This window comes from Etheostoma cragini, chromosome 8 (assembly GCF_013103735.1).
Source record: "Etheostoma cragini isolate CJK2018 chromosome 8, CSU_Ecrag_1.0, whole genome shotgun sequence".
In the NCBI taxonomy this organism is placed as follows: Eukaryota; Metazoa; Chordata; class Actinopteri; order Perciformes; family Percidae; genus Etheostoma; species Etheostoma cragini.
This window is the reverse complement of record NC_048414.1, coordinates 5467432-5482019: the sequence shown is the minus strand read 5'-3', so window position 1 is coordinate 5482019 and position 14588 is coordinate 5467432. Positions and strand designations below refer to the sequence as shown.

At 39.6% G+C, this 14588-nt stretch overlaps 1 protein-coding gene and 1 long non-coding RNA gene across 18 annotated transcripts in view; one reads left to right on the top strand and one right to left on the bottom strand.

The window, feature by feature from the left end:
- Positions 1–14213, bottom strand: part of LOC117949397 — a 27430-nt gene extending 13217 nt beyond the window's left edge. Inside the window, exons 1-3 of the long non-coding RNA XR_004657684.1 lie at positions 14135–14213; positions 1873–1877; positions 630–636 (exon numbers count right to left, since the gene is read on the bottom strand). This is a non-coding gene — a long non-coding RNA (uncharacterized LOC117949397). The remainder of the gene's footprint in view (positions 1–629; positions 637–1872; positions 1878–14134) is intronic.
- Positions 1–14588, top strand: part of LOC117949389 (unconventional myosin-IXAb-like) — a 137462-nt gene that overhangs the window by 94549 nt on the left and 28325 nt on the right. For all 17 annotated transcript variants that reach the window (XM_034879608.1, XM_034879606.1, XM_034879612.1 and 14 more), the window contains 4 exons: positions 6664–6785; positions 8865–9006; positions 11992–12187; positions 13423–13542. In XM_034879608.1, coding sequence (XP_034735499.1) covers positions 6664–6785; positions 8865–9006; positions 11992–12187; positions 13423–13542 — 580 coding nt within the window. The remainder of the gene's footprint in view (positions 1–6663; positions 6786–8864; positions 9007–11991; positions 12188–13422; positions 13543–14588) is intronic.

The window sequence follows — 14588 nt, the reverse complement described above, 5'->3', positions numbered from 1 at the left end:
GGAAAATGGCTGCAATGAAACAAAGAGTGAAAAATTTAAAGGGGTCTGAATACTTTCCGTACCCACTGTATATATTTAGTGCTTGGCTTGGAAATCCCTTTCATCATACACAAATAATTATTAGGTCAGTGGCTCCAGACTAATGTTACCAGACCATTCACGTATACAAGCAACCAGTCATTGAAAGTTGCATATTCCTTCATACTGTATGATCGCTTTATGCCACTTTCCCCCTGACATTATAGTACAAGCTGCTGTAATTATGTAGCTAGGTTAAATTAGCACGCACTTCAATTAAAGGAAAAGCTCAGAGAAAAGTGTTGCATGACCAGAAGAGGATGACAGGCTGGGTTAGAGTGCAGAAGTCAGGCAGAGCTGCATGTTTCCTGACAGTTAAATGCTGCTAGCACCGGCCAACCCGTTAGCTTTTTGTACATTTTCTCTCACTGGATTTGCTTGTTTTTGTTTAGTCTCTATGCTTCCGAATAGCCCCACTCTCCCTGTTGTTTACTTCTTTTCTGGTGTATTTTCATCACTGTTTCTTCTTGTTGTAATTGCTGTGGTGATCAGAGAGATGTCAGCGTCATAACTACCCTCTCTCTCTCTCTTCCACTCAAAAGGACTATTACTGAACCACTAATCCCTGACCAGCTTTGTTATGTATTCATTATGCTCATTTATTCAGATACACACTCCCAAAACCATGCATGTTTTGTTTTCTTTTCCCAAAATGAGAGAGAGGGGGGGGGGGGGGGGGGGGGGGGGGGGGGGGGGGGGGGGGGGGGGGGGGAGAGAAAGTCTTAATCAGTGGTACTGTCACAGAAGCTGTCGGCTTTCGTCTCCCTCATACCGACTTCTGATAGGCCGTGGCAACTTAGCAGGCGGGCCCATAGCTGTGGGCTGAATGATAAGAGGAACAGAGTGGAAAAAAGATCAGTGTTTTAGTAAACGTGCGCAATCTTGTCCCTTCAGCCTCAATGAAGATCACAGACTGCTGATGCACTAATGGTTCTGTTATCTGTTTCTGACAGTTAGCCCTCAGGGTCTACAGACACACACACACACACACACACACACACACACAGAGCAAAGTGTAACATGTAATAACAAGGTTTTGTGAACTCAGATTTACAGTGAAGCACTCTGGGGCTTTAATTTTAGAAATCTAGATTTTCTACTGAAGCTGATGGTCATTCAAGGACAAAGTTAAAATAACTAATCAAAGGTAAACCATAGAAACAAATTCTTAAAATATATATAGGATTTATGAAGAAATTACACGCTCCTGCTGAAAAACGTAAAAACTCCTTCTTAAAGTAAAAAGCTTTTTTTATCTGTCATGTTTATTTATTTATTCATCCATTAAAAACCTGTTTCTTACGGTCAAGAGCACCTGGTAGCACCCAGGAGATGAACTGGCGTCTCTCCAGCTACCAATCCACACTCGGTACTTTGGTCCGTACTGGGACTGGGACTACCAACCCAACTCCCTACAGACTGAGCTACTGCCACCCTAACAATACTCTAACAACACAATCAGAACATGTAGATGATGCTGCTTATTTAATGTACACTACACTGAATTCAATAGATGATACTTGATGTTGTCTGAAAAGACAAGTACTGAATGCAGCTGTATCTTTTAGTGGACAGATCTTAATGTTAGTCAATCCCAGCACACTTAACCTGGTCCTGCCTTTTTCAGAAACAAAAACGCTTATGATATGAATAATTTGTTATTTTGTACAGTATGTCAACACAGACTTGTATAAGCAAGTTCGGGTTTACACAAACTGCATCGTGCTAAATCAAATCCTGGTGTTTAAGATTGTGTTTTAATCAGGGCCCAAACAACGGGAATTGAGAAACCACTTTGTCTTAATAAACATACAAAAGGCATCCTACACAATGTCATTTTGGTTCTGTAAATTGTTGACTTTTTGTGTGAGTCACTCACTCTCTGACAGCAGGTGCTCCTCAAGCCATTCTCTGTTTTGATTTGAAGTTTTTTTTCTGTGTTATGTTCAACTAATAAGTGTCAAAGTGCTGCTAAAAAACACTCGCCCTCACAGGACGGTGCCCAATATTGTTCCAACAGAGTTAACGTTTATTATCCTTTAATCACTGGGGTCGTCCACACCTTTGGCTTTTTGCCTCTCCTGAGTTTATTTGACAGAACAGTTGAGGTGGCGCTGAGCTCTGGGGCCCCTCTGAGGCCCCTCTGAGGCAGGTTGGTTGAGTTCCCTGATTGAGGGTTGCCAGATCTCTACTGATTTGTGTTTGTTTGAATAAAGTTGTGCAGTTCACACCACGGGCCCCCCTCTACCCTCAATTTGACGTCACAATCAGAGAAAGCACGCCACACCTCGTCTGTTGCATTATGTTGAGCCTTTAACTGTTGGCACTCGGTTAGAAGATACGAAAACATTCTCAGCTTACATAAACTCACCAAACTACACAGTGGTTTTTGTAATTTGTGAGTTTACTACCAATTTAATAGATAATCCAAATGAAAAGGAAATTGCTTTGAATCTCCAGATTGGTCCCTCTGTTTGCCTGCAAACATTTTTTGTTGTTGCTTTAATTATATTTATATATACTGTACATATTTTAAAAATGAGACTATTCTGTGCAATTGATGTTCATGTTGTTCCGTTCACAGTGATCTCAGTGAGCAGGTTTGCAGTAGAAAAGGTTTATTTGTTACTGAAAAGAAGGGACTTTCTTCAACTTTCTCATGTTTAGTCCACCCTTAACCCTCAAACTAACACCTGTACCGTTATAGTACAGTATCTACAAATATCAGAAATTTGGTGGAGAAAACACAAGCAGCCCAAGTTGTTCTTGCGGTCTCCACGCAGTATCTTTGTAACCCCGACATGTATCCACATTGTTAAGAGGGTGCACATTAGCTATGCTGTAGCCTCTAGCAGCTACGTCATATGTATAAATCCATTTTACGGTGTCGTCAAGATATATATATATATAGGATGAGAAGATACTGTATATTCACTAGTCAGTTGAAAGTCTGACTTAGCTTATCTGATAATCTGATGAAGACCAATTCAATTGGAATTGTTCAAGCGTGAACCACCACTTTCTCTTTGTCCGTCATTCTGACTTTGAAAAGTGATTTTCCATCAGGGGGATTTTCCTCTTCTCCTTCCTCCTGGCTTTACTCCCCTCCAACCAATCAGTTGGCCTTATCAGCAGCCTGCGTGTTTACCTTCGGAACAGCAGCCAAGGCTAATCGGACCACACCAACCGCAACCCTCAGGGAGATGTGTGTCTGACTCTTGAGTCTAGTGTTTACACTCAACATGCCAATTGGTGCGTGATTTCTTTTCTGTGTGAGGACGGTATATCAAAGTAGGAAAACACACGACAGCCACCGCCTTAGGCAAACACGCTATCATGTTTAACTCGTGAGACATGTGCAAAGAAATAAAAAACATGGCCCGGTTCACCTAAATCTGAGAGAAGGGGAGACTCCTGCTGCTCACTGGTATTGACTTCATTGTCCAACAGTAAATGCAGAAATAAGCGCCGGGGGAATCTCTAAAGGATGTTTAATGGGAATGGACGGATTGAAACTAAATGTGCTCTTTATTTTAATAAAGGTGCAGTAAGCAATGCTGTGCAAAGATTTTCGATAGTTAAACTCTACTGCCAAACAAATAAAACCTGTCCTTCACCTTCACCTTGAAGGTGAAGGTGAAGGTGAAGGTGAACTCCGTTGAGTCGAACCGTAACTGAACCACCTTCACTGAGTCACAGCTTTGCAGTTGTCTGTCTGCAGGGCCGAGCTGTTTACATAAATGTGTCCATGTAATAAAATGGCTGATGAGTGGATCTATGTATATTTATCAATCTGTGTGGCTGCATCTCATTGTCTCTGTGAGTCAACACAAGTGTTCAAAAACTCTCTCACAGACACAACAAAGCCGGCCAGATAAACTGAGTCAGTTATCTGCGAGTGCTCGGCTTGATGAGTGCTTAACAAAAGCACACGCACGCAACATTCTTTATGGCTCCGTTTTTGTTTCGCTGGATCCGCTGCAACCTCTGAGTGAAACCAAACAAACACATGTTCTGAATGCCTCGTCAGTGATTCAGCAGCCTAAAAAAAGAGGGGAAGACAGATGGCGAATTTCGCATGTGTAAAATTATCTTCCAGTTGTGCTTTGAATACTTGACTGTCTCCTTTAAGTCACTGGGCTTAAACTGATTGTCAGAATGTTTTTAATTTTTTTCCTGGACTGTCAAAAAACTACTTCTAAATTACATACCAAAAAACACATACAGTATTTGTAACACACAAACTAAACATAATAAACTGTCACGTTTACATCTTATTTTAGGGTTATGCACATTTTTGTTCTGTGTGTTTGTTTGAGGTGCCCAAATTCTTTCAAATGAAGGGCCAAATATGCATCTGGATGGAACGCCATGGGTCGAAAAGAAATGTCAATGTTATGTGAAATTGTATAATATTTCATAGAAAATTTACATTCTAAATCTAAAGTAAAATTCCCCAAAAATAACACTGCTCTTTAATCTGCATATATCTCCCATACTACATACTTTGTATTACATTCTTCAATGTCTTGTATAGTCATTCAGCACTTAAAATATCTGTGGGAGACAGTGGCGGTTCTTCATTGAATTACACCAATTTTGGATTTTACAGCACTTAAGCAAATGTCAAATGCCATGGAAACAAAAGGAGCACAAGCCAAAATGTGCGGCCTTGGCCTTAAGGATAAAGATGTAGGTTCATCTGTTCACCATAGCACAATATTTTCACATTTGGGCTAGATTGCCATGACATTTGGTATTGTTGTTAACAGTCTCTGAAGAAGATTGCTAATGATTTGTTGACTCCTCTGACCTTTTATTTTGATAATATTTCTACAGAATTGGAATAACAGTTTATGATTTAATATTTAGTTATAAGGTTAAAGTTTAAAATGTGTGGTATACACTTTTCCTCCTTGTTTTTGTATTTCATTGACTTTTCTGTCTGCTATTCCGTCGTTCTCCTTTCTTTGTACCGTAAATCTCTTTGTAACTTCTGGTTTGGAAACTGTTGTAAAGTGTCCTTGCTTTTGTCTACCACCAATAACAGGTCACAAATTACCCTCAAAGAAAGCTTTGTCCATGATAACAATTGTAATAATCTAAACTTCTGAGTAAGTCTTCATGATATTGGCGCGCATATTCATGGCACCCAAAGGGTGAGACTGCATGTGTTGTTACCCCCTTCAACCTTTGCTCCACCAAATGTCACAAAATTCCCCTTTATACAGAATAAACATCAGTGTAAAGTTGCATGGAATGTACTGTTAACGTTGGACATGCTTTTGTTTGTAATGATCCCACTGCTTTATATCGAACTACTGGCAACGCTCTAAGAACCGCAACATTAGCAGTATGTTGTTCTTTCCATCATTTGCTATTGGGCCTTGTAAAGAACACTGCAGCTTCTTGAGGCTGCCATTTAAAGTGCTGTGATCATTGTTGTTGTTGACTTTCCTGAAACAGACACACTCCCTTTCTTCTATTTTTTTTCAGCTAGGCTCCCTTCCTTGCCACTGCTGACACTTAAGTTTTAGTGTTGTGCTTTAGTTTGCTGAGTGAGCATGCTCTTTTCCAGCAGTCCAACTGTAAGACACACTGTGACCTGCAGGAACTGTTTACATACCTTCAAATGTACTTCAGCAATAGCTTTCCAGAGAGAGGAGAACGTTAACAAAGACCTTCCCTTCCATTTTTTCCCACTGTTCCTCCCAGCTAGCATTGGGATTGTAACTGGTGTCTGTCCCTGGTTTCCCCCATAGGGGTAGTAAAAGGACATGGGTCATATACTTCAGTTGTCATTGGCCCCTGGGGGTGCATAGATGTTACCAACTGACTGTTTTACTGAGAATCTACAAGTAGCCAGGTGTTTTCATCTTGGCGATTTAGTTTTTTTGTAACGTAAAAACAGTTTGGTCTTTTTCTTTTACACCATAATTGCGTGCCTCTGGTGGAGAGCTGGTTTGTCACATGATAGCTAGTCTTTCATTTCCAGAGCTTCCTCCACAGCGCCGTGGAGGAGGGTGTGGCTAGTCCACCCATCATTCCAGGATGGGACAATAGTCATCCTCTGGTTTATTGGGTTTCTTTCTTTAAACCGCCGGACAGAGGCCCAGTGCCGCTGCTAAATAACCTCTGGTGGAACATGTGTGTTTTAAAAAGTTGTTTTATTTGTGCTGAAAATAGCAGCAAACAAAACCGAAAAGTCAGATTGAACAGATAGTCTAGCTCGCTAATTTACCCTGCAGAGATCTTACATGATAGAATCTCTGTGCTGAAAGAAGTAAGCAAAAGACGGCCCTCTCCTCTGAAAATATAATAAAAATGTCCTCAACAAGCACAACGACCCCCAGGTTGTATCTGTGTAAACATTAGATGACGATAGTACTTTTGTTGTGCTTATGTTAAAGTCCAGATTTGCATAAAAGTGTTAAGTAAAGTCTTGTTTAGTTAAAGGTTAAAATATTAAGTAACCTGAACATGATGCCCTTTTCTCTGTCACAGCTTTGACAGTACTTGTAACTAATTTGCCGGTGAAGTATTTACTCACCCAAAGTGTTCCTTCTTCTGTGTTTCCCCCTGCAGGAGGAGTACAGGGCAGAGGGCATCACCTGGCACAACATCGAGTACATCGACAACAGCGGCTGTCTCAACCTCATCAGCAAGAAACCCACAGCGCTGTTCCACCTGCTGGACGAGGAGTGCAAGTAAGCCACCTGCTAAATTACAGTTTATAGTTTTGAAAGCAGCAGTTCGCCGTATAACTTTAAAATAAGGTTTTGTACTTATGGTTGGAATCCTCCAAGTTATACTTTGTGCTGAATCAGACAGATCCTTAAAAATAATAATAATAACAATAGCAATGACAACTGGGACTTATAAAGCGCCTTTCAAAGTACCAAAGGTCGCTTAACAAAAGGGGGGGGGGGGGGGGGCTTAAAGGATTTAGTGAAAAGAAATGTTTTAAGCTGCTTTTGGAACATGGGCAGCGATTGGGCAGAGCGGATGTGGAGGGTGGATCTTGTAGGTGAGCAGGAGGATCTTGTAGGTGACGCATGACTTGACTTTTAAGTGACCCCCTGGCCTTTGTTCTAGCTCCACGGGACAACATTTCCACTGTTTCAAATGCACTCTAAACAATAAGCACATAAGCAAAGAGTATTTTATTTGACAAATCAAGCCTGTACTTTTTAAATACACTTGGTCATTGATGGTTGTTTGAGGGTTTGAGTTTTTGAGGAAAACCAATTGGAGAGAAGATTATTGTTTGAAAAGGTTTAAGTTTAAGTCCTTTGTAGGTTTCCGATGCCTTAGTAGACATATTTGTACAGGGTTTTATACAGGGTTATGTACTTTGCAAATCCTTTTCTGACTCTGCATTTTCGTTTCTTTTATGTCGTGACATAGGTCGTAAATTTATTTCATAAAGGTATGCCATTTCACTTTGTAACACCTTTTTAACCCTGTTAAAATGTACATCACAAGCTTGTCTGAATGTTGTGGAAAGCAAAACAGATTTCATTGTAGCATATTTTGTTGACATCGCCCTGCACAAGCCCCTTAAGCACCCAACTGGTGAATCGAGGAGACAAAGTGCTCCCTGTGCAGGACTTTTCCTCATTAGCTTGATTGATACCAACACTTGGAATGCTACCAGAGCTTGACTCAAGCACAACGCAGAAGTTCTTATTCCTCCCCCATCATCTCTGCATCACGTTTTTCTTCCACTTCTCTGCTGTGAAACACTCTCCTCCTCAGCAGAGGTCAGCACTCTGCATCTTTCTCGTCCATAAATCTCCCTCCACCCCTCGCATAGAAACACATCAGGCGGTACACACACAGCTATATTTATCTCTGTTAGCTGTCATCTTACTTGCCACTTAGCAGAAAAGCCTTTTCATCTGGATCAAATGATCATTGGAGTGGAACAAATGGTGTGCATATATTTTTGTATAGAAATATATGTGTGTTTGTGTGTGTGTGTGTGTGTGTGTGTGTGTTTGTGTAAGTTGGGGACCACTTTTGAGAATAAGGGTCAAAGGGGGATCTCTGAAGAAAAAATGAGGGGGGACAAGGTTTCTCATGGGATTTATACTGCCTAAGAAAGGAGTTCCATGTTAAATTATGACACAGAAAGAAAGAAAGACGCTCATCATTCACAGTTAGTGGAGCTTTGGGCGCTCTGGAGAAGTAGATTAGGTTACTGCAGGATAGGGGGCGAGTGTGGGGGTTCATTTCTACACTAACAGCATCAAGCTTTAAGACCCCTGCGGATATAGAGCTCTGCCAGCAGTGCCTTTCAGAGGTGTAGGGAGGAGAGCTTTGGATGAGGTGAAACATCCCTTTAGCTATGTTGAGGTTAGTAGTAAATGGGTAAAATGTCAATGAAGCAAAGGGGAAAACAGCAAAGAAGAAGGTCCAAGTAGATGTGCTGCAACATTTAAACCTCAGCATTAAGTTTCTGACGGTTTTTTATCCCTGTGGGTGAGGGGAAGGGAGTTGCACACTTATCTGCTGTTACATTTGCGCTGCTTTGTAGTCAAAAGTAGATGAAAGTTAAAAAGATGGAATAGTTGTCTGTGCTACTGTGTTTACCTTCCCCTTTTTTCTGGAGAGAAAGAAAAGGCTGCTGCATAATAAGTGTAAAAGAGTTTCCCAAACAAAAGGTGTTGTTGTGGATGAAGTCTAAAGTCATTGATTCATTTTAGAGTCTTTGATTTCTATATTTTAAGTTCCCATGTTTAGATTTTTAAACCTGCGCCTTATTAAAGTCATGTTTCCTCTAGTTTCCCCCAGGCTTCCAATCAGACCTTGCTGGACAAGTTCAAGCGTCAGCATGAAGGAAACAGCTACATCGAGTTCCCCGCTGTCATGGAGCCCGCTTTCATCATCACACACTACGCTGGTAAAGTCAAGTACGGAGTCAAGGTGAGATGCTCGGGTGTGTCAGTACTGTAAACGGGCTTTTCTACATGTACATGTACATAAATGAAGCGTGGTTGTATTGTTTTAAACACACCAGATAACTGTACTATAATGTGGTGAGTGTGTGTAAAGCATCCTCCAGTACATTAAGTTAGTAACCCAAAAATGATTATCTGTGAAGCGTTTACTTTTTTAATTCATTTTTTGACACAAGATCAATGCTATTACATTATAATAACTGAATCAAGGCACCAAAAAACTGAATCAGTTATCTTTCAAGAACATAACACACTTTAATAAAACTGAAGCTTAAAACCAGTTAACAGTCAAACAAAAAGAGACCCGGATCTGTCAGGGTGTACAACGAGACACATGCACAGTCAGGACTAAAGCTTTTTCAGATGCTTTTTCATTTGTTATTGCCTGGTTTGAAGAGCCAAGACATCATGCAGATGCCAAAACTACAGTGGATGGAATCAGGTTAGGAAACCTTTTTTTTTTTTTACAACTGAGCTCCGGATGTCCAACTTGTATCCACTGTTGTCTTATTTGATCTTCCTTTGGGTGACTTAATAAAGAACAATTTCCGTCATAATTAGCTGCAATTTCGCAAAGAAAGAATGTCTTTATTCACAAAATTGTTCATGCTAGCCATCAGTTCCTTGGAAAAATAAAATGGGCTCTTTAACAGAAGTGAAGGTTGTTTGGTACGTGTTGTAAATCAGGATTGTATTATTTCCTAATTCCTAAAAATGTAAATTAAACAGAACTTTTGTGAGTGTGTTGTAAAAGTCTAAAAATCAATCTCTGAACAGATTAAGGAAGTGTCCCTAAACCTTTTATGTAACTCTGCAGTAGACCTACTTCTTGTTCTGTCAACTTTTTTGATAAGAAGCACATGTGCAGGAACAGGGCGAGCATATTGTTGTTTGACTGTATGATATAAATCGTAACTGTTGGTCATCGTGGACGTGGAAAGGTTTCTCATATCTACTGAGAGCCAAAGAGTTGTTTCGTGTGAGTTGTGTAGCAAAAGCCACAGGCGGGACATGTGTCTGATGTTGGCTTGGTGGTGAATGCACAGCTGACTCGAATCATACCGAGAGAGAAAAATGCTGAAGGGTTTATAGTTCATAGCTCTGTTATCATAGCACAGCTTCAGTCAAGGTGTTTAATGGCTTACAGACACATGAGGCCAAAGAAGAGGCGGTGGTTCAGGTTGTGTGCTTAAGCTTTTCTGCACCTCATATTTAATGTGAAGAAGTCAAAGGTGTACGGAAAATGATGTATGAATGAATTATATATATATATATATATATATATATATATATATATATATATATATATTTATAGAATGCAAAGTTTGTTTAACTTCGCTTTATATATGATCATTAAATTCAGAAGCTGATGATTCAGATAATTGCCTTTTTCCCAGCTCCATAGCAAACTTAAAGGAAGGGTTTCACATTTTTGGGAGATATGCTTGTGTGGTTTCTTGCTGAAAGTTAGGTAAGAAGATACATATAACTTTCATCTCTGTCTGTTAACTTAAATGAAATATGGCAGCAGACAGTTTAGCATAAAGCCTAATGGGGAAACTGCTAGCCTGACTTTGTCCAAAATCTGCCAACTACCAATTGTCCAATCCACACCTCTTAAAGAGTTACTACTGTTTTTTCCACCTGTGTCTGACTGACGGATGGAAACAACAATCTTTGACATTGATTCAGTATTAAACTAGATAGTTGCAGTCGGGAGCTGCAAAACAAGCTACAATGTAAGTTAATAGGGCAATTGTCCAGCTTGTATTTACCTTCAACAAAGTGCTCTTTTTGCCACTGACAGACTCCGATTACTATTCTAAGTGTCTGAAAGCATTATGGAAAGGTTCCCTTCAGAGATAGACCTTTAAAACCTCTTTGAGATCTTTCTGTTTTACCAGAAACAGCTCTGAAGCGCTAAACCCACCAGACTCTATTTAAAAAAGCATTACTTTTAGCGTGTATAGAGCCATCATATTTTCACTTGTAAATCCATACACTCATTTTATTTCAACCAAAACTAGAGTAGTGATGGTTGGAAAGGTGGAAACCAAACCAAAACAGCTTTTGATAGATTTATTTTCTTTTTGTCAACACTGAATGAAGCATATATTTTAAGATGCTAAAATCACTGTTAATTTACATGGAATTTGGTGGGTTTAGCCAACGGAAATCCGCGGATGTTTTTATGTTTAAAAAAAGGATCTTACTCCTAAACAAAAAGGTTGACCTCCTTAGAAATCCTAACCATAATGTTTTCAGACACTTAGAATATTAATCTGTGCCTGTCGGGGCAAAACAAGCACTTTTGTGACGTAAATACAAGCTGGACAATTGCCCTAAAAACTTGTAGCTTTTTTGGCCACTGCAGCGACCTTGCTTAATACTGGACCAATGTCAAAGATTGTTGTTCCCATTAGTCACTAAGATGCAAAAGCATAGGACAATAGGGTCCAGGTTGAAAAAAAAACAGTATTTACCCTCTAAGTTCACGGATCAACTCATGATTTCTCAATTTAGAGGTGCTGGAAGGTACCGTTGTTACTAGTGAACAGCGTCAGGCCAGTTGTTTCCCCCTATTTCTAGTCTTTATGTTAAGCTAAGATAACTTCTTAGCTTCATATTTACCAGATATTAGAGTGGTATAGATCTTCTCATCTAAATCTATCCTTTATTTTTACTAGCAGTGTAACATTTTAGAAAAAGTTAGTGCTCTCAACTGGCTTTTAACAAGTGCACAGAACAAGGCAACATTTTCTGCTTTTGTTTTTTATTTTACTATTTTGATGTGATGCACACAAAAACTCCTAAATTTGCCATTTTGATGAGAAAATAACAGTAGGTGAATACTGTTTATGGTTGTCTGTGTCTAATAATGATCAGAACACAGTCTTCAGAGGAGCAACTAACGATTGTCTGGATGCACATGTGTCTTTCCTTCATCCAGGACTTCAGGGAGAAGAACACTGACCACATGCGTCCTGATATCGTGGCCTTGCTCAAGAGCAGCAAGAATGCCTTCATCTGCGGTCTGATGGGGATCGACCCCATGGCGACCTTCCGCTGGGCCGTGCTGCGAGCCTACTTCAGAGCCCTGGTGGCTTTCAGGGAGGCCGGCCGCAGACACCCCCACAAAAAAACTGGTGAGGAAAGGTCTTCAAATCCAATATAATAAACCATGGAACGTGGCAGCAGCTTTAAGGTTAAAATCCCTAAAAACATATTCTGAATCAGCCTTTTACTATGAGTATTTTGTTCAAACAGTAACACACTTTGCCAAAGTTAGTTCAGTTTAGGTTATTTTAAGTTTTTTTCAGTTTTAGTTAGAAATAGCTGATGTCATATACCTCTGTGCACCATTCAGGATTCAGCATTAGAATTGGAACATAATGACCGTTGGTGTGTTGCTTAGTTACCGCCAATCAGTTTTTTTCCCACAGAGTCCTGATGAAGCAGGTTAGCTTTAACTGTTACAACACTTAAATAATACATAAGTATTTGTTTTTGTTTTGAATAATTGATGCCTTAATTTATGAATAGTTTATGATAAAGAGAAATATTCCTACTTTGAAGCAAAGTCTTCATGCTAGAAGACAAAATACAATCAAAAATATTTTTCCCCGATCACTAAACATAAATTAATCTTCTGTTTAGTCCAAAATTAGATGACATCACTTCCAAATGTCCGTGTTATATTGTAACATTATATTGTATTTATTTCATTATATTTAGTGCTTAAACAATAGGTCTAGTCATTGATAAGTGGACCCACATCAACAGTTTTGATATTTAATACATTGTTTATTTAACTCACAAAGCCAAAATAGCTGTTCTCTGTACCTTTTCAAATGTGATGGTTGTTTTCTTTTCTCTGATTTATATATTTTTGAGTTTTGGACTGTTAGTCAGACAAAACAAACAATCTAAGGGATCTGCAATGGGCATATTTTACTAGTTTTTGAATATGTCTCTGGTAAATCAAAGAAATAACTCAAAATGATAATATGCATGAATTGCATCCCTGATTACATTATGTTACATGATGGAACCTCAGTTTAAACCCAAAACACATAACTCTTGCATTTTGTCAGAAACAGGAATAACTACAAAAAGTTGTTTTAATCTCCCAAGTACATGACTGTTTAGTGTTTATATACTAATAGATGATCTTAACTTTTTCACTCTACACTTACAAGCACATCGTAATCCTTTTGTTTTGTTCCTGCTGCTTTTCTTCACCTTTGTTAATTCACCTTCTCGCCCTTCTTTTCCTTTCACCACCTTTTTTGATTAATCATTTTTATTTTAAAACTCTTCTGAAATGGAGATGCCTCGTTAAGTCTCTTCTTCTCATCCTTTTCCCTCCTCTCTGTTTTAGGAAACGATGCAGCAGTTTCCTGTTCTGTTGTCAAAACCGTTGACAGCTTCAGTTTCCTTCACCACCCGGTTCACCAGAGGAGCCTCGAGATCCTTCAAAGGTGCAAAGACGAGAAATACAGTAAGTAACACCAAGTACCTCAAGACTCTGCGCCATATTGTATCGGATCGTAAAGGACTCCTGTTTCCTGGCGCAGGAGAACATTGTTCTCAGTGAACAGGGTCCAGCTCAGATGATGTTTCTGCTGATAGAAAGTGGACAGGGACACGTCAGCTCCAGCCATCCACAATGAATAAAAAACAAGTCGTGAAAACATGGAGTCTTGGGCACCCAGATAGCTCAGTTGGTAGAGCGGGTGCCCATGTATAGAGGTTTACTCCTCGACGCAACCGGCCCGGGTTCGAATCCAGCCTGTGGCCCTTTGCTGCATGTCAATCCCCCTCTCTCTCCCCTTTCACAACTTCAGCTGTCCTGTCCATTAAAGGCCTAAAATGCCCACAAAAAAAAAATCTAAAAAAAAAAAAAAAACAAACGTGGAATCTTTTCGCTATAAGCTGATATCTACAATTTTTTCCCATATTTTTTATCTTTTTTTTAAGATTATTTTTGGTCATTTTTAGGCCTTTATTCGTATAGAATAGCTGAAGACATGAAAGGGGGATGACATTAGTGTTAATTTCGTCAGATTTGGCTAAATTTGTTTGTCAACAACCTTTTTTTCCATGACGAAGACGAGACGATGACAAGACTGCACCAATGTCCAAAAACGCTGGCTAAGACTAAATTAACATGCAGTATAATGTGGCGGCTGTTGCTCAGTGGGAGAGCGCTTGCCAGCCAGTTGGAAGGTTGGTGGTTTAATCTTTGGCCCTGCAATCCCATGCCGAAGTGTCCTTGGGCAAGACACTGAACCCCGAGTTGCCCCCATTCATTCTTTGGTGAATGTTTCCTGTATGATGTAAAAGCACTTTGAGTAGTTGTTAAGACTAAGAACTAAAGCGCTTTATAAATACAGCACATTTACATTTACATTTATTGTTGACGAAAAAAAGACGAGACTGAAAGGTTTTGCATAAAATAAAAACTAAGATAAAATCTCTCTTCGTTTTCGTCTACAATCATCCCAACTTTTTCATCATGAGATAGAACTAGCTAGTGCAGTCCCC